General features: G+C 50.6%; 7 protein-coding genes across 7 annotated transcripts; 4 read left to right on the top strand and 3 right to left on the bottom strand.

Annotated features, from left to right (window-relative positions):
• Positions 1-324: 324 nt before the first annotated feature.
• Positions 325-6,247, bottom strand: M437DRAFT_52797 (adenylate cyclase protein; the record flags this gene model as incomplete). Its single annotated transcript, XM_041022423.1, has 4 exons — positions 325-483; positions 548-5,448; positions 5,575-5,782; positions 5,879-6,247. 4 exons carry the CDS (start codon positions 6,245-6,247, stop codon positions 325-327), a joined length of 5,637 nt encoding a protein of 1,878 aa, XP_040878218.1.
• A 1,707-nt stretch (positions 6,248-7,954) lies between these two features.
• On the bottom strand, positions 7,955-8,825 carry M437DRAFT_52761 (uncharacterized protein; the record flags this gene model as incomplete). Its single annotated transcript, XM_041022410.1, has 3 exons — positions 7,955-8,177; positions 8,234-8,594; positions 8,657-8,825. The coding sequence occupies 3 exons, from the start codon at positions 8,823-8,825 to the stop codon at positions 7,955-7,957; spliced, it is 753 nt and encodes a 250-aa protein (XP_040878217.1).
• Positions 8,826-9,105: 280 nt separating this feature from the next.
• M437DRAFT_86088 (uncharacterized protein) lies at positions 9,106-11,416 on the top strand (the record flags this gene model as incomplete). The annotated part of the gene is made up of 6 exons (XM_041028395.1): positions 9,106-9,117; positions 9,179-9,248; positions 9,294-9,467; positions 9,521-9,645; positions 9,731-11,151; positions 11,203-11,416. 6 exons carry the CDS (start codon positions 9,106-9,108, stop codon positions 11,414-11,416), a joined length of 2,016 nt encoding a protein of 671 aa, XP_040878216.1.
• Positions 11,417-12,534: 1,118 nt separating this feature from the next.
• Positions 12,535-13,658, top strand: M437DRAFT_67567 (uncharacterized protein; the record flags this gene model as incomplete). Its single annotated transcript, XM_041024965.1, has 2 exons — positions 12,535-12,934; positions 12,994-13,658. The coding sequence occupies 2 exons, from the start codon at positions 12,535-12,537 to the stop codon at positions 13,656-13,658; spliced, it is 1,065 nt and encodes a 354-aa protein (XP_040878215.1).
• Positions 13,659-14,962: 1,304 nt separating this feature from the next.
• Positions 14,963-18,220, bottom strand: M437DRAFT_76751 (uncharacterized protein; the record flags this gene model as incomplete). Its single annotated transcript, XM_041026680.1, has 1 exon — positions 14,963-18,220. One exon carries the CDS (start codon positions 18,218-18,220, stop codon positions 14,963-14,965), a length of 3,258 nt encoding a protein of 1,085 aa, XP_040878214.1.
• A 1,127-nt stretch (positions 18,221-19,347) lies between these two features.
• Positions 19,348-20,285, top strand: M437DRAFT_86085 (NAD(P)-binding protein; the record flags this gene model as incomplete). The annotated part of the gene is made up of 2 exons (XM_041028394.1): positions 19,348-19,597; positions 19,654-20,285. 2 exons carry the CDS (start codon positions 19,348-19,350, stop codon positions 20,283-20,285), a joined length of 882 nt encoding a protein of 293 aa, XP_040878213.1.
• A 2,716-nt stretch (positions 20,286-23,001) lies between these two features.
• On the top strand, positions 23,002-24,096 carry M437DRAFT_67564 (uncharacterized protein; the record flags this gene model as incomplete). The annotated part of the gene is made up of 1 exon (XM_041024964.1): positions 23,002-24,096. The coding sequence occupies one exon, from the start codon at positions 23,002-23,004 to the stop codon at positions 24,094-24,096; it is 1,095 nt and encodes a 364-aa protein (XP_040878212.1).
• Between the last annotated feature and the right edge of the window lie 480 nt (positions 24,097-24,576).

Genomic DNA, 24,576 nt, shown 5'->3' with positions numbered 1-24,576 from the left:
TACGACAGATAATCCAGGAAGTAAGCAAAAGCCGCGAAAGAAAACAACACAATCCACCACCCCTGAGAGACGAAAAGACGAAGTTAACCCTACACACCAAAATGCAACAACAACAACGACACCAATGATTCTCCCATACAACAACAATCCCAAACAAAGCAATGGAACCACTCCTCCAAAACCCCCCCTGAATACTAAAACAAAAAGACAAAGAAAATGCTGGCTGGGGTGTTTCTGTGTGGGCTTTTGATGTGCTCCAACTTTTATTCCTCCTTCTCTCTCTTTCTTCCTTTCTTGCCTCGTCGTATGCGTCAATTTTTGTTCTTAGGCATCGTTCATGTCGACTTCGCCTTTTAGTCGTTTGAGTTCTGCCATGGCAGCAGTAACGTCTCCCAGAATCTCAGCCATGGGTCTAGAGTTGGATAACATGCCAGGTCTGAATGGTTGGACCATGTTTCTAAGCGCCAATGTAGTGACACAAGTCTGCAGAAACCGAGAAGTTAGTATTATTTCTTCCAATTGGTGTGTTTTCGGTATTCAAACTTACCTCGATTCTACTGATCTGATGCTCGATAAAGTTGATGACGAAGCGATCAGTCATTTCTCCACCACGCTCTTTCATGCGTTCAAGAAGTGCCGTTTCGGGTGCTTTCAGTGCTGTCAATCCAGTGTTTTCGAGACTGCTGCACAACATCTCTAGACGTAGAGACACGCTCCACAAGTCCCAAACGTGTTCGGTGTCAATGCTGAGTTGGCTGTCGGCGCTCTTGACTGCAGCCATGCCAGTCACTGCCTCAATGCCAACATTGCGTTCGGTAGGTAAGGCAGCAGCGGCTGCCTTGACTTGTTCAGCCTGTGCTTGTTGCTGCTGTTGGACTACCAAGCGTGCTGCAAGCGAGTGAGGGTACATGAGGTAGATGTATTCAGGGTTTTCCAAACCCTTGAGGTTGCGCTGACCGAGATCCTTGACCTCGAATCCTTGACTGCTGAGTGATCGCAATTCGCGACGAATAGCATTCCCAATCATCTCATCGCCCATGGCATCATCGGAGCCTGTAGAGCCATTTCTGTCGGTCTCGATATGTGTCTCGAGCAGACGTTGAATCTCCGCGATGAAATCTGATGAGACGGTAATCTGACCGCCATCAGCGACGGATTGGATACGGGCAGATCTGTTGACCATGGGTCCGAAGTAATCCATACGGCCAGTGACAGGATCTTGTTCACACACAGGGCGACCAAAGTGAATACCCATACGGACCGAGAGACCACGGAAGATACGGTTGCCGTCAGCATCGAGGACTTCTTGACCATGAATACTGTTGAGAATCTCTTGCGGCCAAGGGACCTCGAGCAGTTGACTCTGAATGGTGAACGTCCACAAGAGTGCACTGGTGACGGTCTGGAAAGCTACCATAAACGCATCACCTTCAGTTTTGACCTCGTAACCACCGATAATGCGCAAATGCCTTCTCATGAGCTCGTTGTGCAATTTTATCGCACTTCTCATGGCAATGGGGTAAGATTCCCATAGCATTGTGCTGTTCTTGATATCGGTAAAGACCAAGGTAACTTCGCCTTGGGGAGGATCAATCTCTTGGTCCAGACGTGCCAGCTTGGAATCTCCAACATTGTCTCTGCCACGCTTGGGGCGTCTCGAGATAGTCAGAAGCTCATCGGGTGCGCCACTTGGACCCATACTCATGCTGTGAGTTCTGAAGCGAGCCCGTTCCCTCTTGCGCAAATCACTCACACCAATCATCATGACCATGATTTTACCTGTAGCACCAAATGCAATGGCCAGATCACGAAGCTTTTGCGAAGCACGCATCAGGTCACCACGTTCTGAGCGAGCAACATCTACTGCAAAGTCCATGGTCAGGTAGTCCCAGAGCTCACGAGAAGCAATAACAATGATCTCGTCAGACTCCTTTAGCGATATGCGAGCCGTGTGAGGGCATGCGATAACACCCGGCAGATGTGGCACAAAGCCAAATGCTCTAGAAACTTCAAGAGCGTCGTTAAGCTTTCCTTGACGTGAGACATAGCCACCGGCCTCTCGGATGCGAATGCGCTCGTCTGCTTCTGCGGGTGCGTGTTTTCGAGTGATGATTCGGTGACCGCCCTCTGAGTCAATCAACAGAGCTTGAGCGTCTCCAACATTAGACACATACAACTCCATGCCTTGGAGATACATGATTGTAGCCACTGCGCCGGAGGTCATGTCATCTTCGCCCAGCTCCAGACCTGTGACGCTTCCTCTATGGACTAGTGCAGCACTTGGATGGGCGCGAGCTTCAATGGCTTGGGTAGCTGCTGTCGCGAATTCCTTGTTGAGCGAAAGATATGCCCTTCTTAGCGCGTCTAATGGTGAGTCGTCGCTGTCTTCTTGAAGCTTTGCGAGCTCGTCTGCAAAGTGATGTCTGAACTTTTCGTAGAGGAACTTGGCCACCTTGCTACCTCCAGTGGTCAAAGTGTGTCCGTCAAACATACCAAAGAGTAAACGATCTTCATGACCTCCAAAACTAGGGATGACCATATCCAATGTCGATAAGTGCTCATGACGTCCAAGCGTATCAGCCATTCCATAGGGAATGTGTGTGCCGATTATCGATCCTGCAGTACGCACACGTCTGTCGGGGCCTTGGTCGGGCACCGAAGGAATGGTAAGCGTGACATCCATAAGACCAAGAATCCTCAGATGTTGCAGAGTAGAGAAGTCCGTTAGGTCTCGCGTCTCGCGTCCAGGTACCACATTGACGTTGGGCTTAATCTCAAGACGTTTATTGCCAGACATGTTGAGATACCTCAATTGGTGATTCCAGTTCCAGTTCCAATCATATGGCCAGTTGGACACGTTGTATTTCAGTGCATTGCTGCCAACATCTAGAGTCTGAAGTTTCTGGATCTTGCCAAGCTCTGCGGGCAGGACGTTGAACCTGTTGCTGTTCAAGTGCAGCACTCGTAGACCAGAACCCTCTTCAAAGTCTTCTGCTGGTAGTGCAGACAAGTCGTTGCCTGACAGATAAAGTTCGGTCAAATTTGGCCATCTCCGGATGGTTCTTGGTGGAATATCATAAAGCTCGTTGTACGAAAGGTTGAGAATCCGTAGTTCTGGGAGAAGGACAAGTTCATCAAAAACATCGTCGGAAAGGCGGTTGTCCGCCAGAATCAGGTGGCGTAAAGTAGAAGAAAACGTTGATGCAAGCCTGTTAGACATGGTCGAGTCCTTGCGAGGTCCAGGTGTAGCAGCAGCACTGCTAAGTCCAGACTCTGTTGATCCTCTGGGCGCCAACGACGGATTTCTTGACTGGGGTCCATAGGTCGAGGCAATTGAGGCTTTGCGCCCAGCTGGTGATCCGCCTGGTATCATGCCGTGACTGACTTGGCTAGGTCTCCTCAGCTGGAACGCTTCAAGTTTGCCAAGCTCATCGAAATCAGGAGTCTGCGGTCCGCCAGTTGTCGTGACAGGGGTTGGTGCCTCAGATGGTAGAGACGGCGGTGGTGCACCCGGCTTGGGGAACTCGTTCAGAACATTGGAGGCAATGTTGAGCGACTCTAACCTACGAGCGTACCAAATCTCTTGTGGCAGTCTGCTAAGGTTGTTCTCTCGAATATCCAGATATCTCAAGTCCTGAAGTCTGCCAATATCTGACGGTAAGCTGTTCAGCATGTTCTTGGCCACACTGAGATGTTCCAATCTCGTCAGTTTACCAATCAGAGGCGACAGAGCTGTAAAGTGATTTTTGTCCAGCACCAGCTTTGAGATGTTCGATATCTTCGCGAACAGATCATCGGGCAGCTGTGTTAGTTTGGCCGAAGCAAGGTTTAGCACCGAGAGGGTGGGAACAGGATTAGTGAGGCCGAAGCGGGTGACGGGGTTGTGGTCCATAGAAAGAACCTTGATACGGTGGAACGAAGCTTCGTATGCAGCAATCGAATTGTGCCCAACCAGAAGGTGCTCCAATTGAGGCAGTTCGGCCATGACATCAATATTGTCAAGCGCGTTGAAACGAATGTCAATCTGCGTAAGTTTGACAAGTTGTTTGAAGGTCTCGGGGAATGCACCAGACAGCTTGTTGTTTGTAGCGAACAAGCGTTCCAGATTGATAAGCTTACCGATTTTCGGCAACGCCGAAATGCCATTGAAACTGATGTCCAGATCGACGACAGTTCTGAGCTCACAGAGGAAGTCAGGAAAAGTGTCGAGGTTGTTGGACGCCAAGTTCAGGCTGCGAAGGGCTTGATAGCAGCCAAAGTAGGCAGGAAGGCTAGTCAGCTTGTTGTTGGAGAGTTTAAGACTGACAAGATTGTGCAATTTGTGTAGATCTGCGTGCTGCATCTGCTCAAGTCTGTTGTTCGAGACATCGAGCATAGTCAGTCTCGATGCCAGACAGATACTTGCAGGTAATTTCCATGCTTCATTGCTGGTATATTTGATCTCGCGAAGGTTGGTGCAGCTTTGAATGAAATCCTTGGGAATGTCAAGAGACAGGTTCCTGGATAAATTCAATGTGATGATCTCTGTGGCCTTTTGGTACAGGGTGATGGGGATGGTAACCAGATCGCGCCCTGCAAGATCGATGTGGTTGAACTTTTGCATACCCTTGAATCCAGGATCGCGATCCAAGCTCGAATATCCGCTTAGCTTTCCAGGCAAGAATGTGAAGCGCACCAGATAGCCATGGTCTTCACGACCCAAGTCTTCTGGTTTGTCCTTGTCGTTGTAGCCAGCCATTTCCAGCATGTGCTTCTGTATCGCCAACGGCCGCTCACCACCAGCTAGGATACGACTCGAGCCAGTCTTTCGCATAACAATCTGATACGTGTCGAGCTCGTCTTGCAAGAATGTCTTCTTAGCCATCATTTGGATAAGCTCGCTCGCAGTTGTGTTCAGGCCAGCCGAAATAACTGCAAACGTACTGTCTGCTCTGAATATCCGCATGAAGTACATAGAGCCCGGATCCTCATCTCGGGGAACCTGACCCTCGTCGTCGACTTCGCGAAGAGCAGCAACATTCTGATCGGGTACTCTTTTGACTGCCCAGCTGTCAGGCACCTCCCAGGTTCCATTGTCGTCCTCGGCGAGCTTCGAAGGTTCCATTCCAGGAAAGCCAGTGAATATCTCGCTAGTAACGGGGGGCGTCATTGGCTGACTACGATTGACAATGCCTTCCATCTGGCTCATATCAGTATCGAGATGCCACAAAGCGGACGCATTGCGAATGGCTTCGGGTCTCGGAGCATTGGGATCCTTCTTATTGAACTCAGCACTTGGCTCTGCGCGCCTCGGTCCTTTGAAAGGAATTCTCGTGTGCTCTTTCTTGGTCAGACCCAATGCCATTGGCTTGCCATCCGGCCCCAGAGGGCCCTTTTTCTTTCCCACTGGGGCAGCTGGAGTCTGAGAGAGCGAGCCAGTCGATGCAGGTAAACTCTTCAAGGTAGATTCTGCGGTCTTGTCATGCTTCTTGCGGCCAGTAACTCGGTCGAATAAAGAGCGTTTGGCGCTGTATGCTCCAGGCGAACGTTGACCTTGGGCATCACTAGCCTGGCTTTGTTGAGCGCTCATCATACTTTTCATACTAGGCGAGGGGCTCGTCGCGCGCGGGCGTGCGCCATTGAGGTTTGTGGGGAGTGTCGAATCCTTGCGGATAGTGCCAGCACGGCTACTCATGACGGAAGCATTATCGTCGATGTCGTCGAGACTGGACTTGTGTCTGTGGCCAGGGAGGTGAAGGCGATGGTGACGGCCCGAGACAGAGCCCTTGTCTTTCCGCGACTGCTGCTGTTGCTGTATGGAAGGAGCGGTGGATTGTTGCGTAGGCTGCGTGTGAAACTGTCGAATTTGACATCAGTAAATTATTTATGACAGCACAACAAGACGACTTACGTTTGCTGGAGCAGGTTCAAAGTCCCATGGGGTCACTTCACTACTGGTGTTTGGAGTACGTGGACGCGATGCCGAAGGACTGCCAGGACGAGTGGTTGCAGTGACTTGTGTGGCATTGGATGGATTGCGACCTCTTTTATCTGACTGATCGGGCGCATCTTTGGGCGGCGGCGCATTTGGGTCGAATTCATCGCCGAAGAAGCCTTGCAACTTCTTGTGGAACTTGCCCGTGATACTTCGTTTCGATGAGCCAGTCGAGGACATTGTCGTCGTACTAGCCACGGAGGGCCTTCTGTCTTCACCGTGCCATTCGAGCGATAGGTTGTTGCCATTCTGTGGTATGAAGCCCGGCGACATCTGAGCAATGTCATCGCTTGATGAATTGTAAAAAGAATGGTTGAAAAGATTTGACGAGAGTTGCGATGGACGGTTGTGACGGCCATAGGGCGGTGGTGTGAAGTCATTTGGTTGCTGTCGTGAGATGGAGGGTACAGTGCCGCTGGAATCGAGACAGGACAATTCCTTGCGATGGTCACCAAAGTCGGGCGTGTCCCATGCTAGTGGAGGGCCGCGATTGTATGTGGAATTCACGACAGTGCTAGGCGATACGTCTACATCGGGTTCTCTGTCAAGGAAAGCGTCAGCTCGTGGGCTTCAGGCTGAAGCAGGCGGATCGACATACCGAGCCAGTCGCTCGGGCTTTGACTTTTTGGGAGTGGTTTCGACCATTGTTACTGTCGCTTGCTACAGGTCAGGACTCGTTTCGCGGCACGGTACTAAAGAGAGAAGTCTTGTTCGCGCAGGGCTTCATGCCATCAGCCGACACTGGATATCGTTTGGCCGGTCCTGTCCTCCAAGTCGGACTCGGACTCGACGGCCAGACACTCTGCCTCGTTGGTGTGTTGAGCTACTGCTGGTCCAGAATTTCAATCGGACGAGCGTGAATTTGACAAATGGTCGGGAGTGTCGGGAATGGAGTTAGCTTGATGCGGCGACGATGGACCGGGATGGACAGAGTCGCTTTCACAGGTGGTGGACAGGTCTTTGGCATGGGCAAGGTGTCAATTGCGTCACGGGGGACATGGCCGAGTACGGCGGTGTTTTTTTGGGAAGAACGTCGAGGGTGTGTGCAAATGAGACTAGGAGTGAGAAGGATTGTTGGACGCGGCGTGCTGTGCGGGCATGGTCGACGATGGGGATGTCTCGACGGCTGCTAACAACGAAGGCTTGATGCTGGCGCAACTGCTCCATCGCTTTTGGCGTCGCTAAGGGCGGGGCGATCCCAAGTTCCAGCCAAAGGCTCGGCTCGAAAAGGAATTCCCGTCAGACCCGTGCACGACCGAGTCCTCGACATTCACCTAGACGTTTGATCACTCATCACAAAATCTCGTAACCAAAGACTTTGTCTATACTGCAACTGCTCCAGCATCGGGCAGCCAATACCAGCAACAGCAGAAGAACATAGTCTTCCCCGCCCTCTTTGCTGTTGCGCCGCATCCACCTTCTGTCTACAAACTAGGCACGTTATAGACTGACCCTGTAGTCTGGCTCGTGGATTTCTCGTCCAACGGTCTCATGGACGTCGTTGGAATGAACACTTCCTGCACTGCACGTTAGGCCGTCTCGGTCTTGACCTGCAAAGTGCTTATCCGCGAATACCCACATCTTTTGAGCCTTTAAATTTCCCACAGCAACCCGCCCTCAAGACTGTCCTTTTGAAATGAACAAGGAAACTATTATACGCACCGTTGGTCAAAAAGCAAACTTGCCAAACGTCGCTCCATCTGTGTCCTCATTCGTTTCATTATTTAACCGACAACGTCGTTGATCGTCAAGCATAGCACGGCAGTACTATACTCCGCTCAACTGCAACTGAGTGCGAGATATCAGATTATCATATAGGTACATGTCTCGAAAACTGCCGCAACCATAAAAACAATATCCGGACGCCACAAGAACCCTGCAACCAAGACCATCATCAAGTGTATAAAATCGACATGTCCCAACGTCTCGATGATTGTCTTTTTTGCTGAAGTGAAATATCGTACAGTTCATTACGGCTCATCAATTAGTAAAGCCCTGGACAGGTGTTTGTGCATTGATTACACCATTTGACATTGACCGTCGCTGGCCGTCCCTACCAAACAAAGCCCTCAATTTGCTGTATTTAGATTCCAGCTGGGGCATATTGGGAGGTGCAGTGACATTTGGCATGGCTCCAGGTTTGGATTGGTTGTCGGTATGACTGCAAACATAGCCCAAGTTTGAATGTAGTCTGAGATTGATCCTGCAAGTCACGAACATGAATACTGAGAGTCGGCGGCGGAATACTGCGACACTTACTGGGTGTACTCCTCGGACGCGAGGGCATCGGGCAGGCCCTCTTTCTTAAGATGAGCTGCTGCCTGTGGGCTGGTCGCGCCGCCCTTGCCCTGCGCCTGCAACCTGTGCATTTCCTGTAGAAGTTCAAGATTGATCTCCAGTAGCAGTGATATCCTTTCCTTCTCTTGCAAAGTATTCACGGGAGATGCGCCGGCAGATGGAGAGTGGATTGGTCGTGATTGCGGGGCAGCCATGGGTGATTGCTGAGGCGAGGCCTGTGTGACTGCAGAAGCAGCATATGGTGGAACACGGTTCGAAGGAGAGGCTGCCATAGGCATTACGGCTGGAGGCGACATGGCCTGTGAATATGGCGCCGCGTAGGCTGATCGAAGCCAACCATGTCAGCACATGCGCAACCACACTGCCGTCTTTCCAGCGACTTACCACCAGACAGCTGCTGATATTGCTGCTGCTGCGGGACATTATGGGCAAAGCTAGACGCCGGCTGGGCCTGGACGGGAAAGGGTGGCTGCTGTAGAGGAAGAGACTGGTTGTTGGTGTATGGAGAGAAGGATTGGCCAAACGAGGCGGTATCCAAGGTGGATAACGACATGATGACCCTCGGTACTGTATCCGGAATTCGTACTAAACGATAATTATGATCCACTAGCAGATGTCAACAAGCACTTTGGGGCCCGTGGCGCTATGCAAAATCGAATCGACAAAGCCTCAAAATCCAGACGAACCAGGGGAATCGCTCACCTTGATTTGTGGGGCAGCCGCGACCTCTTCCCAACCCACCGCTGCTGCCGCGTTTTTTGCTTTCTCATCTGACCACTTCCTTTACAAGACTACTGATAAGACTGTCATCACACCAGCTGATTCGCTGCATCATGTCCGGTAATGTACATCCCCTCTCATGCACGATCGCGTCCGTGTTGCGCAATACAGTCCACCACACTTTAGATTCTGTGGCAGGGTTCCCACAAGGGTCCAGGCTCCAACAGCTCGCCTATCAAAATCATTGCACAAGTCAGTCAGTCTTGCTCCAACAGCATTCACTGACACGTCTGTGCTCCAGGAAGAGGAAGAGGTGCTTATTTCAAGGCCAAGTATGCTGGCAGAGGAGGTCGTGGAGGTCATGACGCTGGAGATGAATCTCGCCAGCCGCTTTCCCACCAGTCCAGCTCTACAAGTACATCTACCTTGGCACAATTGTCGCGCACCTTAGACTCCATTGACGGACAGCAATACGGTCGGTCGTCTAGACTCTTTTTTCAGTCTGCGTTTTCTCTCATTTTGGCTCAGGTTCGTACAAACGTCTGCAGAATGCCCGTTTCCGACACAACTCGCCGGATTTTACGCTATCAATAAATCACGTACAAGCAGATGCATATGCGTCGCCTTCAAGGATCAGTGTGTCTATGGATTGGGTAAGTTCTGGCTATCACTCGATGCTTGGCTGTGGTCTCAAACAAGCCGCTACTCAAGAAATCATCATGGTCTAATCAGGTTCAGAAAACCACTGGCTTTCCGGACGAGTATGCGGCCACCGATATCCGTCAGATTGCTTTGGCCGATTACCTCTCCAGGAATGCTGCTGCTTTCATCCGCAAGAAACATATGGACCAGTCCGCAGGTTCTGGAAACTCAGGCTGGTCCGGCCCCAAAGGTGGAGCTTTCGCCATCAACACTCCGGCCCAGGAAGTTTTGCCTCGTACCAGTGCTCTCATAGTGCCTGGCGAAGACAAAAGTCTTGAGATGCGCTTTACAGTATCCTTGCCTGCTCGTGGCCGTACCATCCTGGGTAGGGAAGCCAAAGCAATTCTTTGTGTCAATCTTCCGGAGCTTGTCAAGAAAGTCATGCTTTACACATCTCATGTGGCTGATGAGCTTAAAACTCACATTCATTCCGTTGAGGACCAAGCGTACATGCGATCTCAACTGGAAGCTAAGGGCTTGGTCGCATTTGTCGGAAACGGTTCGATACTCCCAAGAGCCAGTGGGGCTTCCAGCCGTGGTATGATCGGTAAGCACGTCGTGCCGTTTGAATCGCCGCCTGGACTGGAAGTCTCCCTGAAACGTAAGCATGGCAGCAAGGTACATGGAATGGGCATTCCGAAAGGGGTGACTCTGCTCACGGGCGGCGGCTACCATGGCAAGTCCACCCTCTTGGAGGCCATCCAGTTTGGTGTCTACAATTATGTCCCTGGCGATGGTCGCGAGTTAGTGGTCACCAATCTTGCCGCAGTCAAAGTCCGTGCCGAAGACGGTCGCAGTGTCACTGGAACTAACATCAGTGCCTTCATCAAGAATCTTCCAGGAAAGAGAGACACGGATGCATTCACAAGCGATGATGCCAGCGGCTCAACTTCAATGGCAGCCAACATCTCAGAAGCTCTCGAACTGGGAGCACAAGTCATTATGGTCGATGAAGATACGTCTGCTACCAATCTCCTTGTCAGAGATGAGCGTATGCAAATGCTCGTCAAGAATGAGCCAATTACGCCTCTTGTGTCAAAGGTGCGCGCTCTGTACGATCAACACGGTGTCAGCACGATCATTGTAGTCGGAGGACTTGGTGACTGGCTCGATGTCGCAGACAATGTCATTGGAATGAACTCTTATGCCCCTCGCATGCTCACTGAGGAAGCGCGAGATCTAATCAAACAAGTCCCACGACAGGTTATGCAAAACAAAAAGTATGGAAAGCTATCCGATAAGGTTGTCGGCTTCCCGGCAGCAATTCTCCACGACAAGACTCCATATGCCAAGAGAAAAGACTTCATTCATATCTATGCTGATCGAGTGATGCAAGACCCGTCACAGAGCGAAGCAGGTATTGACGTATCAGGCGTCGAGCAAATAGTAGATTTGGGTCAGACACGAATGATCGCTCACTTGATACGTACAATTGCTGCTGCGGAGGATTCTGAAGGGTGAGTAGATGAGCACATTATGGGCAAAGGAGTTAGCTAACATGGTGGCAGTGTCTATCTAGCATCGGCCTTGGCAGGCATCGAGGCTGAGGTTGCCTTAGAGAAGGCCATTCCAGCGAGACTGCCTGGAGGAGATCTTGTCGCAGTCCGTCGCTTTGAGCTAGGCGCAGCTGTTAATCGTGTCCGAGGCTTAGAGTCACGAGCAGCAAGGGCGGAGGCTCAGACGGGAGAAGGACCAAAGAAGAAGGCACGCATTGACATTTGAGCGACCGGTATGGAGGCTTAGTCGTGCTTGTTGGTGGTAGGATGATCGACCGTCCACGGAAATAATTGACGAGCCTAATTGGGTTTGAGTCATGGATGCTGGGCGCCTGATCCTGAGGATCAAGCTTCTCCGCAACAAGAGGAAGTAAAAGCTGCGCCCAAACATAGCAACACGCACATCAGATAGCACATCTTTACCAAAATGACATCAACGTCCATGATTCTCGAACAGGAAGTAACCAAGTCGCTTAAAGGATAACCGGCACAGAACAATGATCCTTCTATCGCACCATTGCCAAGGCTTCTGTGCAAAGAAGACAAAATGGAAGAAGCGTGTGACATGGCAGTGCATACACTTGTCAAGTGATCAAAGAGTACAGAGCCAAATTCGTTGTAGGATTCGTGTGCTCAGACCGCGATGCAGTAATGTAAGAGTCAAGAGTCTTGGTGGTACGCCGAGATGGCCCGATTTTGCCGGTGGATTTCTTGTCAAAGACAGCTCTTCTTTCGTACGAACAGAAAGTCGAGTTTCGAATGGATGTAAGGTGTGCTTCCACCAGTTTAGCCAAACGAGATCAATGGTCATGGAACAATCCTTCAATATGACTGCGCCTACTTTGGCCCTAAGAAAGCTTTGCGTTATTTAGAACCCATTGGTGAAAGGATGAAGATGGGCAACATTCTCGAGATGCGAACGTCTCGGTTGGATAGTACTCGGCAATCTCGGCATACGACATAGCCCGAAACTAGACTCAAAGTAGTAATGACTAGACCCAGGCTGTGCATAGTGTTTGCGGGGAGCTGCTCCTTCGAGGCAGTTTGTTTGGTTCACGAGCTGTCTAAGATCATCACCAAGGGACCAAAGGTGGCGTGGCTTGAGACGATTGTTGCTGGTGTGCCTGCCTGCCTTGTGAGGCAACAGACATGATGTGACACACATATAAGACGAGCTTGGGTCGCACAATCTGTGGTAGCTTCATCATTCAAATCATCTATCTACAGCTTCGAGCTTGTCACTCAGTCGACCATCACATTCCACCCAAGACAGCAATAATTCAATTCATTAATTTGCCTGTCCGCCACTGACCAACAACCAATCATTAAATCACCATCTTCACAATGAACAACGACGAGCAAGTTCGCCACGAGAACTCTGACCTGGGCAAGTCGCCCATCCGTGGAAGCAACAGCGATCACGACCCACTGGTCAAGGTCCAGCCTCCTCGCCGCGAGGATCTTCAGCCTTCTTACGCCTCCGTCATCAAGCCTGACACCGAAGATGCTTCTCAGCACGGCTGGTATGGTGGCATGATCAATGCTCTTGGTTCCGTCATTGGTAACCTTGGAGCTATTCCTTGCTGCATCGTTTGCCCCAACCCATACAAGCCTGTCAACCAGGGTAACGTTGGTTTGGTCACCAAGTTCGGTCGTTTCTCTCGTGCCGTCGACCCTGGTCTTGTCAAGATCAATCCTCTATCTGAGTCGTTGATTCAAATCGATGTCAAGATCCAGATTGTTGGTAAGTCATGCCACTGATTTCACTGCAAACCCTTCGAGCATATACTGACACGCGCGCAGAGGTTCCTCAGCAAATCTGTATGACCAAGGACAATGTCAACCTTCACCTTACCTCCGTTCTCTACTACCGCGTTACCTCGCCTCACAAGGCTGCTTTCGGCATCGCCAACATTCGTCAGGCTCTGATCGAGCGTACTCAGACTACACTCCGCCACGTTATCGGCGCTCGCGTCTTGCAGGATGTGATTGAGCGCCGTGAGGAAATCGCCCAGAGCATCAGTGAGATCATCGAGGACACTGCCTCCGGCTGGGGTGTTGAGGTCGAGTCTATGCTCATCAAGGACATCATCTTCAGTCAAGAGCTGCAGGAATCGCTCTCCATGGCCGCCCAGAGCAAGCGTACCGGTGAGGCCAAGGTCATCGCCGCTAGAGCCGAAGTCGAGTCCGCCAAGCTCATGCGCCAGGCTGCCGATATCTTATCATCTGCACCAGCCATGCAAATCAGATACCTTGAAGCCATGCAAGCGATGGCCAAGTCGGCAAACAGCAAGGTCATCTTCTTACCTGCTCCCAACCAGACCGTCCAGCAGCAGATGCAGATGGCCGATACCGTTGGCGAGGGACCTTCATCATACCAACAAGTCGGACAGCATGTCAACGACTTTGGTGCCGGCACTGAGGGCTTCCAAAATGCAATCAACAGCCGCGTTGTTGAAAACATGTAGAATGGAGATGCAGCGTGGGAGCAAGTGCTCACTACACCTTCACGCCAATCACTCAATCCAGATCGGAGACCTCTGAGGAATGTCTCGGAGAGATCTTGAGTGGATCGACATGGGAGATTTCTGGAGAATGGAGCTGGAAGCTGAGCGGGGTGCTCACACGGACGAACGCCATCGATTGTGACATGATTTTATGGATACCCCTTTTTGTTTTTCTTTTTTCTTTTACCATACTTCAGACGCAGTCGTTTCTCCTTGCGAGTCATCACGACTAGCAGTTCGCTAGTAGCTTCTGTATCAGACACAATCATAATCAGAATTGTTAATCCAATCCTTCTATTTCCAAAGCTATCGTTATGTCTTGGTTGTAGGCGTCATTGTAGGAGAAGCGTCTGAAACACTGCCCACTTGTCAGCGACGATCCGTTTCGTTCAGAGGCAAAATGGCCGACGGTCAGGGTTGTACCGCCGACAAGCATTTTTGAGGTCGATATGTTCATCACCGCCGCCACAATTGTGTTGTAGGGTGTTTGATAACTTGGTTCCATCCATATATGATATTTCTTATGTGTTTCGTTTTTTTTCGGGATGTTGAAACGGATGTATGGCTGGCACATCGTAAGTTTCAATATTTGGGACGTGACTTTTGGAAAATGGATGTGGTAGCACTGGTATTGGTACCGTTTCAATCGCAAAGGTGGAGATTCTACAAGTAGTATGTCAAAGTATCGTATGAAATTTTTCATATCCTGTTATTCTCTCTCAATGATCCAAAGAGGTCGTGAAATATAAAAGCAAGACGCATGGATAACAAGTGCACCGAGAGGAAAGGTGTGCCTAAGACTGCGCAAAGCAACAGATCCAGCGTCCGCAACGCTGAGGCCAGTTCGAGTTGAGCATGTTGCCTTCGTCGCTTTTGTTTGCAACGCGAGCGCTTATGTCACTGTTCCTTTGGAAGGCAACCTGCGTCGACAAGGAACATCCATCTTTCTTCTAAGAATATTGGCCATATCACTGCAAAACGCATTCTTGAATAGATCTTTCCATAGTGAAGAGTGAATTGAACACTTAAGCTAAAAAGCTCCTAAATGCTAAAAAAACATCTAGAAATAGTAACCATCATCCACAACCACATCTCATCCATAATCATCAACATCCTTGTCGGAAAGCACAAGTGCTACTTTCAGAGTCTACTGTCAGAGTTCCATTGCCAAAGTCCAATCACACTACGCACGATCATCCAGATAACCTCGCTTACATCCTGCTCAACATTCCAAGAAGCAGTTCTTTCTTCTCTTTTGCTCATCTTCACGGACTCCTGTAAAACCCCTGTTGATCGTACAAACTCCTCACGCTCTTTGGCGTTTCCATCGCTTTGCTCTTTCTTCTGTCCCAAGTAGTCGTTTCCTCTCCTTCGTGCAAGACTTGTAGTTCTTCCTTTCCCGACTGCCCCAAAGGACTGTGTTTTGTATTGTTTCCGTCTTTTGCTTCCCAACCCAACATTCTGTCCAAGGCATTGGTGGGCGTATCTACAGGACTGGATGTTACGGCTTCAGTGACGCGACGTTCTTGGTCTGCCCAGTAGCCTTCTCCATCATCCCATACGGAGAGTCTGTTCCTCTTTGCTTCGGGGAGTGTAGTCAAGAGACTGAGAACAGGCTTTGTAGGCGAATAAGTGATATAGTGACATTCCCTGCTTTTATCCTTTTGGTCATCTTCTTCTTCTTCAAGCAGAATATCTTGTGGTGGATCGTCTTCTCCTTCATTGTCAGAGACCTCCGAAGAAAACCCAAAGTCGAAGGGGAGTTCGAGGGAGGCTTCGCGCCCAAGATGGAGGTAGCGGTGTGAGCCTTTGCCGAGCTCGTCCTCTGACATTTGTAATGACGAGTTCATACGTCTCAGTGCCATGATACTTTTGCGGATATCCTTCGGTGGTTGGGCACGTGGTCCTGTAATGCGCTTGCTGCGAGAGGAGGGTTTTTCAATACCACCGCTGCGACGACGAGGACTAGAGCTGCCACTGCGGCGGCGTGGGCTTATGCTGCTACTGCGACGATCTTGACGGCGAGTACTGGTGGTTGGATTTGCAAGCTTTGCGCTGGGAAGTGTATCACTGGCGTTACTAACAGTTCGACAAAGAAGTGGAGGTGTTTTACAAATGCTGGAATTGGGTGATGCAGGTGGAGAAGGTAAACTTGGATCCAAGTCTTCCATGAACGAGACATGGGGACGGAGAATAGGCATGGATTCGAAGGGTGAGCGGATGCGTTCAGTGAAAGCGGCTGCACGAGCATATGGTGATTCGATCTCTTTTTCGCTCTTTGGAGATCTGAGTTTATCATTCTCCTTTTCGTCGTCATAGTCAGCTAGGAATGACAGCGGTGATGAACGAGCCAATGGTGCAGGTTCATCTTTGAGCGCGAATGGAAAGTTAGGAGAGCTGCTGTCTTCCTCATCGGAAGAATAGACTGATATTGGCCTGTTAGGGTCGTACTCTTGTCCACTAGCAGGCGGGTCGTATTTGTTTGACCATGATGGCAGTGGTGGAGATGAGGCAGGGTTGTAGACTGAACGTTTCGAATTGCTCGGTGTGACATGGAGTCCGAATGGAGGACTGCGCTCATGCTCCGACCATTCAGTCGATGGACGGGTAAACTCTATTGCAGGTGTTTCCGGTCCTTGCTGCACCACTTCATCTTGTCCAATGTGACTCAGCTCCGGAAGACTGGGTATACTGAATAGTGATGCCTCTCGTGATCGTGCAGACTTTTCCCCTGGCGACACGTATGATGCACGTCTCGAGTTTACTTCACTGTGCCAAGGTGACGGCTCGTTTTGGTATGCCACCATAGAGAGAGTCGGTGAGCTAGGTGTCAGCGATGCACGTAACCTCAAGGGATCCATGGTGGTTCGCGGTCGCAATGTCACATCGCCATTTAGATGCTTATCGGCCACTGGTCCAAGTGTACGATCCGGTAACTCTTCTTGAATCCCATCCATTGAAGGGCTAGTCGATCTGCTCCGAGCTCCTGGCCCCAGAACTGTGGGTGCGAGAGTCGATAAGCGGACACAATTTTGTCTGCGATGGCCTTTTCTCGCACTGGGGCTGCCCTTCAAGATGGAGTGCTTGGGACCTATCACTGATTTCTCCCATTTGAACATGGTTTCGGCACCCGGATCTTTCAAGGTACTCTTCATCGGTCTTTGTGGGGAGCCAGCATTGCCTGATACCGTCCGCAAGATATTTGGCTTGGGCTTCTCTGATGGTGACCCAGTTGCTGAGACTCTTGAGGATCCGGTATGTCGCCTTGGAGTACTGACCATGGTAATACCGCCAGTACCGCTGCTAAGAGAGCCTGAAGACGATACACGGCTTATACTGATGCGATCAGCATTTAAAATTTGTGGTATCGATAGTCTGTTTGACTGTTTCTCTAAAGTGGATGTGATACTAGACACAGAGTTGCGATTGCTGCCAGTAGACGTGATACTTGGACAAACAAGACTTCTTCGATGTCCGATGTAACTTGCTGGTCGAGAACTACCACAATTAGTCGAAAATTCAGCGCCTGCTTCTGCTGCAACACCATCTGGCGTTGGAGGTTTCTGGATGTTCCTGAACTTCGGTATAGGATTGATGTTCTCTGAACTCACGATCCTTTCCCAGTTGCGTTCAGGACTGCTGTTCAGGCTCGTTGATGTGCTATCATTATGCTTTGTTGAAGGTATACCAAGAGCGCTATGCCGGTTCGCAGGATTGTAGTCACTTTGTCGACTAATGTTCCTTGGCAGAGGAGGAAGAGGAGGCAAAGGTCCTGTTGGTGCCGGTCCAGGAGCAGACGAGAATGTATTTGTCGAGTTGGGCTTATTGGGGTCAGAGACAGTCCCTAATGACTTTGATCGAGCTGCTCGGGGTCGGCATGATGGCTCCCGCGTTGGTGGTTCGAGAGTAGGCACACCAGCCAGCTTTATTGGTCGCGAGGCTGAGCGAGGAGGTATTTGCGGCAGATCTGTCGTGACGACCTCTGGCTTTGGAATCAACTGTTCCACAGAAGCGGACACTTCTTGTTCTCGGACAGCTCCTCCTTTGGTTGCAGTCGGTGAGTTTCTGGAGTTAGCCTTGGGCGTACCCCCTCTTGGACTCTCCATGATAGCTGAAAGTGCTTGCAATCTTCTAGCACCAGATGGCATAAGTCCTATCCTTGGCCTCCTTCCAGGAAAGCTCCACCCTGACCGTGCCTGCTCTTCAGGAAAGACAAAAGTTGGGTGGGTGCGGTTGTCAACCTGCGCAAAAGGTGATAGATGATGTATCGTCTCTGTTGATGTCAGTGCACCCCATCCTCCACACGGCGCATATGTCGGCATGAATGGTAGTTGTGATGCGCCATTTCCTTGTTGTAGCTGAGAGACCTCTACAGGTCGCGCTGGAGGAAAGCCTTGTTCAATCTCGGCGATTTCGCGGTTGTGTTCGCGTTTACGTTTGTAGATTTGAAAGACGACGAAGCAAGCCGCGCAGAGAAAGAGCGCGCCGAGGCCTGCGCCGATTCCGACGACGGCGGACGACATGGTTGTTAGCGCGCTCTTGAGATATACTCCAGTCGACTATTTGTGATATTATCGCGTGCTCAGCGATTCATTGATGCTAGTCTCATGTCGATTCTTGATGGTCATCACCTTGTTGTTCATGAATTGATCGTGGCATAGTCAGCACAAGCTATGGCTGGAGTGATCGTTCCATAACACAACAGGCCTAAGGCATGGAAGGGTTGCCACAACAGGGCTTGAGGAATGCTGCTCACCATCACAGCATTGGACATCGTAGAAATTCGTGACCAGAATTGATGATTCTGATCTTGCTCACCACCCTGTCTTGCAGGGATGATCATCTGCTTCACATATCCATAAAACATATGAACATCATAATGGATGTCCCGGTGTATGACTTACAACAATCTGTTATGGCAGACGAGGGTCGAGCATTGTCTCTCATGAACATTCCACAGGGATATGTCAGATCCTCCAGACCATAAGAGTCAGAGATAGCCCTATGGAATAGAGATCACACCCGTAGAATCTCGATTACGTCCGACAGCGTTCGATATATTTGCGGTAATGGATATCTTGATCAGTTGCAGACAAGTGCTTGATGGTATGCGTGTGCGATCAAAGGAAGTCGCGGCTCCTGCAAAATTACCCTTGCATTCAGCCGGGCCCGATGATGACCCTGGACCCTGACTCGCCTCGGCTTCGGTCGACTTTGACCCGGTAGAATAAACACAACGAAACATCTTCGCCAGTGGTAGACGCCAGTGCCAACTCAAGACGAAGCGAACAACCGGCTAAAGCAGAGCTCGTACTGGACCAAAGGAAGGCCATGGCGAATCGGAACGACTGGTGACTGGTGAAAGGGCATCGCTCGTGCCCGCCCCCACCTTGATATTGCAAGCCGGGGAATATCGACGACAGTAAATCTGGGGCATTTCTACCAGGAACAAAAAGGATGAACTATGGCTCATTAGACTTTCCTGGATTTCTTCCTTTCGAGGTTCCACCGGGCTCAACGACAAGGGTAAAGATAACGAAAGCCTACAAAGATGTCTTGTGTTCGGTTGTCCCTCGTTCTTAGACGAGCTGTTCCTGAGTCGTCGTTGTCTTCATTGTCTCTTCTGCCTCGTCAATCCGCACGCTCAATCATGGACGGTGGTATCACTAAGGATGGTCTCTTTGCTGTCAACAACACTGTCGCTCCAAAGCCCAGCAGCATTTTGTCCTTGTTTAGCTTGAAGGGTAGGACGGCGGTGATCAGTGGAGGTCCTGCTGGCATTGGTCTTGCGGTTGCAAAGACATATGCCGAGGCTGGCGCAAATGTTGCTATCTGGTACAACAGTAACACTGTAGCCCACGACCGTGCTGCGGAAATTGAGAAGGAGTATGGTGTCAGCTGTGAGTAGGCTGCGAAAGTTGATGTGCAATTGATATTCTGACAATGTTCATGACAGGCAAGGCATACAAAGTCAATGTAACAGACGCCGAAGACGTGAAGAGAGGCCTCACCGAGAGTGTGAGAGACCTGAACGGACGCCTCGATATTTTCGTCGCCAATGCCGGTATTCCATGGACCCAGGGCAACATGATCGACGGAGAATTGGACCACTACCGCAAAGTTGTGACGACAGATATCGATGGTGTATACTATTGTGCACGCGCTGCTGGCGAGATCTGGAGGCGGCAAGCCAAAGAAGGCACCGACATGAACGGCAACAAGCTCGACAACTACTCATACGGCTCGTTCATCGCAACTGCTTCAATGTCAGGACACATCGTCAACTTCCCTCAACTTCAGTCAGCATACAACGCAGCAAAGGCCGCCGTATTACATTTGACCAAATGCCTGGCTGTTGAATGGATCAAAATCGCAAGATGCAACTCTGTCTCTCCTGGATACACTGCAACAGAACTTACAACATTCGTGCCGGAAGAAACAAAAGCCATTTGGAGGAGCAAGATTCCCATGGGCCGTGAGGGCGAGACACATGAGATGCGCGGCGCATACCTGTACTTGGCTTCGGATGCTGCATCCTATACAACTGGAGCAGACATCATCGTTGATGGCGGTTACTGCTTGCCGTGAGCATTTTCCCTTAAAGTCAAATGGGCTTCTCCATTCGAAATTATTTCTAGAAGCGATGGACGTCACAACCAGTGACGAAAGTCGTTATAAGAAGAAACATGGTCTTCCACCTTATAGCGATATTAATAGAATACAAACTCGTATCCGTGTACAACGTCTGAATCCTGAGCGGTGTTCACCTACATTTTTGGTAGCGAACAATCGTAACTCGAAGATTCTGTTGCACACCAACATCAATACTACTTCTTTCTTTTTTCTCAGCAGAGCAACCTCTCGGCGCCGCAGAGTGGTATTATCTCACGATATTTGAGACAGGATCGTTTGACCAAGGTCCGAGTCGGAAGGATTTGCTGACTGCTTGGCTTCTTGTGTGCTTGGCAAAGTCAGTCTATCAGCTCAGGAAGACCTTCGGAGACATGTCGCAGGATGTGATATTCTCTCGATCCACAGATAAAGTGCCGCGTTTGAGACCCTAGGATCTTCATAGTCGAAACGTGTGACAGGAGTCAAGAAAGACAGAGTGGTTGCTAGCTCGTGGATGGTATACCTGCAAAATGGCGCCTTGAAACAGCCAGTGGACCCTGAAGATTTCTCGTGCCATGCGGCTCAAGTCTTGTGTCTCAGTTCGTGACCATATGGTGGGGACCTCATCTGGTTTTGTCTCTGTATCTTCGTCCACCGCTTGTTTCTACAAGACGATCACAAGATTCATGAGTTTAGAGTTCAAACTCGCGAGTTTAATCGACAGCGTCTGAATAGCTCTTCGAAACAGATTTTCTCGTTCAAAACTGGCGCAAAGTCGGGGCAATCTGTGCACCAGCCGAATTGAGAATATGGTATGAGATTGAGGACAAGGAGGGAGGCCTTAATTCTGTTGACATGGTGAAGCGCGACAGGTGGGTCGATGCGAATCGCGTGCGCGCAGATGAGGCTGGGGATTCTCGTGATACCCGTTGCTCCTACAGCGCTTGCTATATGGGTCCTTGCAACTGCTCATCTACTCCTAAGCTTTGCAGCAGAAAACGTGTAGACAGATTGAGCTCTCTATTGCTCGGTTCTTTGCATGCCAAGCAGCATTGATTCCGTAGATTCCGAGGGCTTGCTGATAGGCGAGAGAGCAGCGCTGTAGATCGTTCACTTTGAATGCTTATCTTATTTTGGAAACTAGCCCAATGATACAGAGTCAGGATAGCCGGTAGCACTGTGGCCATATCTGGTACGCGCCCACACGAGGGGCTCGCGTGATGGTGCTCATTTATGGTAAAAGGAGAATGTGGATGCTTGTCGAAGCGCGCAAAATTAGTACATGCAACGTGGGCAGTATCTGTGGCTGACAGAGTACGACCTTCGGAAGATCGAAGATCACAAGAATGCGGTGGAGCGATAGTCTCCGGAAGAGAACATTTTAGATGGTGAAGGAAAGAGGCCCCGGACAAAGACTACGCAAGTATGTCTTCATGGTTCATGTCGAGCATCGCGCACAGAGTGGAGTCTGCAAACGCGTGCTGTCCTGTCGGGAAAGCGATGGAAGACGGCAAGCAAACCATGCTCCCGAGACCAAAGCCAAAAGCCGTTGGAACTGATGAGCTGCAATCGATCAAGGAAGCATGCCTGTCAAAATGGGAAGTCTACCGCGGTACGGGTCGGATAGCAGCAACGTGAGCGCTGATCGGTTGGCTTTTCACAGCATCACCGATTTCTTGAACGGCACATAGTCCGTAGCGAGAAAGACGGCAGCATGGTTTTCAACTTTCTCATGAAATCGAAGTTGGCGGGCCGGGATATTTTTTGAATAGAGTTGTACAAGCAAAAATCTCCACCATTTTGCAGCCACAGATGACGTGAGTGGAATGGAAGGTTGTTTCGAGGATCGGGCTGAAGGCTGGGGACTCCTGATTTTCAAACAGTTCGTAACTTTTGTCGAGTAACGGCACGCGGGATTTTCTGTCTGTTGGGCCTTTGGGTGACGCCTTTGTCTTCCAAACTTGACAGGCACCCTTACAATATGCTAGTTTGGCCGAGCTGGAGGCCGCTGGTTCAAGTCTAGACTGTTTCTAGCGCTAGAGCGAGCACAAAGTGAATGATTTGCAGGTGATGCAGAAAAGCAGCATGCGAGGATTTCTTGTCGAGGGCACAGGCAAGCATGTCAGCATGTGATTGGCGAGGTGCATATCTTGAAATGTAGGGGTCGAAAGACGGTGAGAAAGTTCACATCTCAGATACGAGCACGAGTCTCACATGCGCGCAAGGAAGCCCTGAGAGTCTGTGTGAGAGACATGGATATACCCGGGTATGGATTGACTGGGGCGCGGGCGTGGAGGATGAAGCGTAAAACGATGCTACTGTACGTCTGAGCTTTGGGTTACAATTCTTGGGTCCACATGCTGGGATGCGCTTTGATATAGAATCTTCGATCTCCCGCCTGTGCCGGCTGCCAGTCTGCCCTTCCTAAATCCTGTTTCTCACATGTTTCATTGTTGGTCTGCATCTCTTATCACAGCGAACCTCTTTGGCTTCTGATAGCAATCAATACATCAACCGGACAGCCGCCAACGCCTTTGACGCGCGACCCCTCACATACTCTATCCTCGTATCGTACCGGTACCTCCAACCTTCACACAATCCAGGCCACGTCCACCCCCGCTCTCACACCTGTCTGTGCCGCTGCTGGTCTACTCATAACTCGCCTCTCGCTCTTCCACACATCCTCGTCGCCATGGCCGCATCATTGGACTATCCGGCACAGCAATTCAGCGTGCACCGAAGGCCTGTACCGTCGACCGCGCCTGCCATGGACTACCTGGCCCACTCTCGCACGCGTACCATCTCGTCCAGCGTTGTTCCTCCTCAGCAATACCAGCAATCACCTCAACCCCCGCCGCTCAATCAATCTCGCCGCACTCTCTCCAATGCCACCACTTCGACCACAAGCACCCACAGCAGCGTGCACGGCCGCGTTCCTGCCGCTCCTTCGTCATATGCTTCGTCAATCCGCCGATCAACTTCGTCCCGATCGAACAACTCCCCTTCGTCATATGTCTCCCTGATGCGGAAACAGAAGGCCACCGTCTGGTGCGATCGTGCCCAGCTCGAGGACCCTCGCATGCTCGCCCAGCAAAGGGCTGCCAAGATGCGCGCTCAGATGGAGGTTGTTGGTGGTGTCTCGGCTACTGGCAACAACCGCACAAGTGGAAGCAGTGGAGGCATTGCCAGCAAGATCCGTCATCACGGTGCTGTCAAGGCTTCAGCATACTCCGCTGCTGGCAACCTGTCCGGCGCTGGTGTGCCTATGCGTCTGAGTGCTAGTGAAGTCGACGAGGACAACAGTGACGATGACAGCGCTATTGCTCGCTACCACCAACGTAACAACTCTGGTCGTAGCAGTCTGGGTTCAGGCCGTCATATGCGCGAAAGCTACTATGCTGGTCCTACACCTACCGCCGCTCGCTTCAGCAATGGTAGCACACCACCTAGCAACCACAGCCCCGTCGACAAGCACCCAGAGTCGCGTGAACGCCAGGACTCGATCGCTACCACTCGCTCATACTCTGATGCCACACCCCAACAAGGTGCCCCTAGAAACGACTACTTCAACCATCCCGGCGGCAATGGCGGGTCCAGTGGCTCCATCCAAGAAGAGCGATCCTTTGGCGATGTCGGAGGTCTGCCCACTCGTGCACCCCTCTCATACAACTACGACCAACAAAAGACGAATGACGAGTTGCGCCGACGAGGCAGCGTCGACGACCGCACAACCACCATGAGCGGTGTACGCCTCTTTGTTGCAAACCCCGACATGGACGACGACTAGACATGACTGCTCCAGACTTCTTGCATGCAATCGAGGGAACCCCCGCTGGCTCGGGCTGCTCTCCCCGTTTCTGGACATGAGAATGACCTCCTTTTGCCGAACGAACGTGTCTTTTCGATTTCTTTCCCTGTACTCATTTCTTTAAACACCTTTTCCTTTTTCTTCATTGTAATGCCCCGCCAATCGCTTTTTCCTCCTGCTGAACCCTTTCGTTTCAATACCACTACATTTGTGTTTTTGCCGTTTCACGTTCGCTCCTAGCACAATACGAGACCCATATATATATCCATGTTTCCTCATCATGAAAGAGGACGAATTGAAAGATTTGAATATCGTCAGTATATCTCTTGCCTTTGTTTGCTTGATGTGCCCTGGTCCGTTATCCTTGAATGTCCCCAGCCGTCCACAACCATTTGTTCTGATGGCTTGTATATCGGCTCAAGCTCTTGAGCAAGACCATAGCGTAAGAGAATTGTATGT

The sequence above is a fragment of the Aureobasidium melanogenum genome (assembly GCF_000721775.1).
Source record: "Aureobasidium melanogenum CBS 110374 unplaced genomic scaffold scaffold_16, whole genome shotgun sequence".
NCBI classification, from domain to species: domain Eukaryota; kingdom Fungi; phylum Ascomycota; class Dothideomycetes; order Dothideales; family Saccotheciaceae; genus Aureobasidium; species Aureobasidium melanogenum.
Note: the sequence above shows the minus strand (reverse complement) of the source record. Positions and strands in the feature narration are given on the sequence as shown.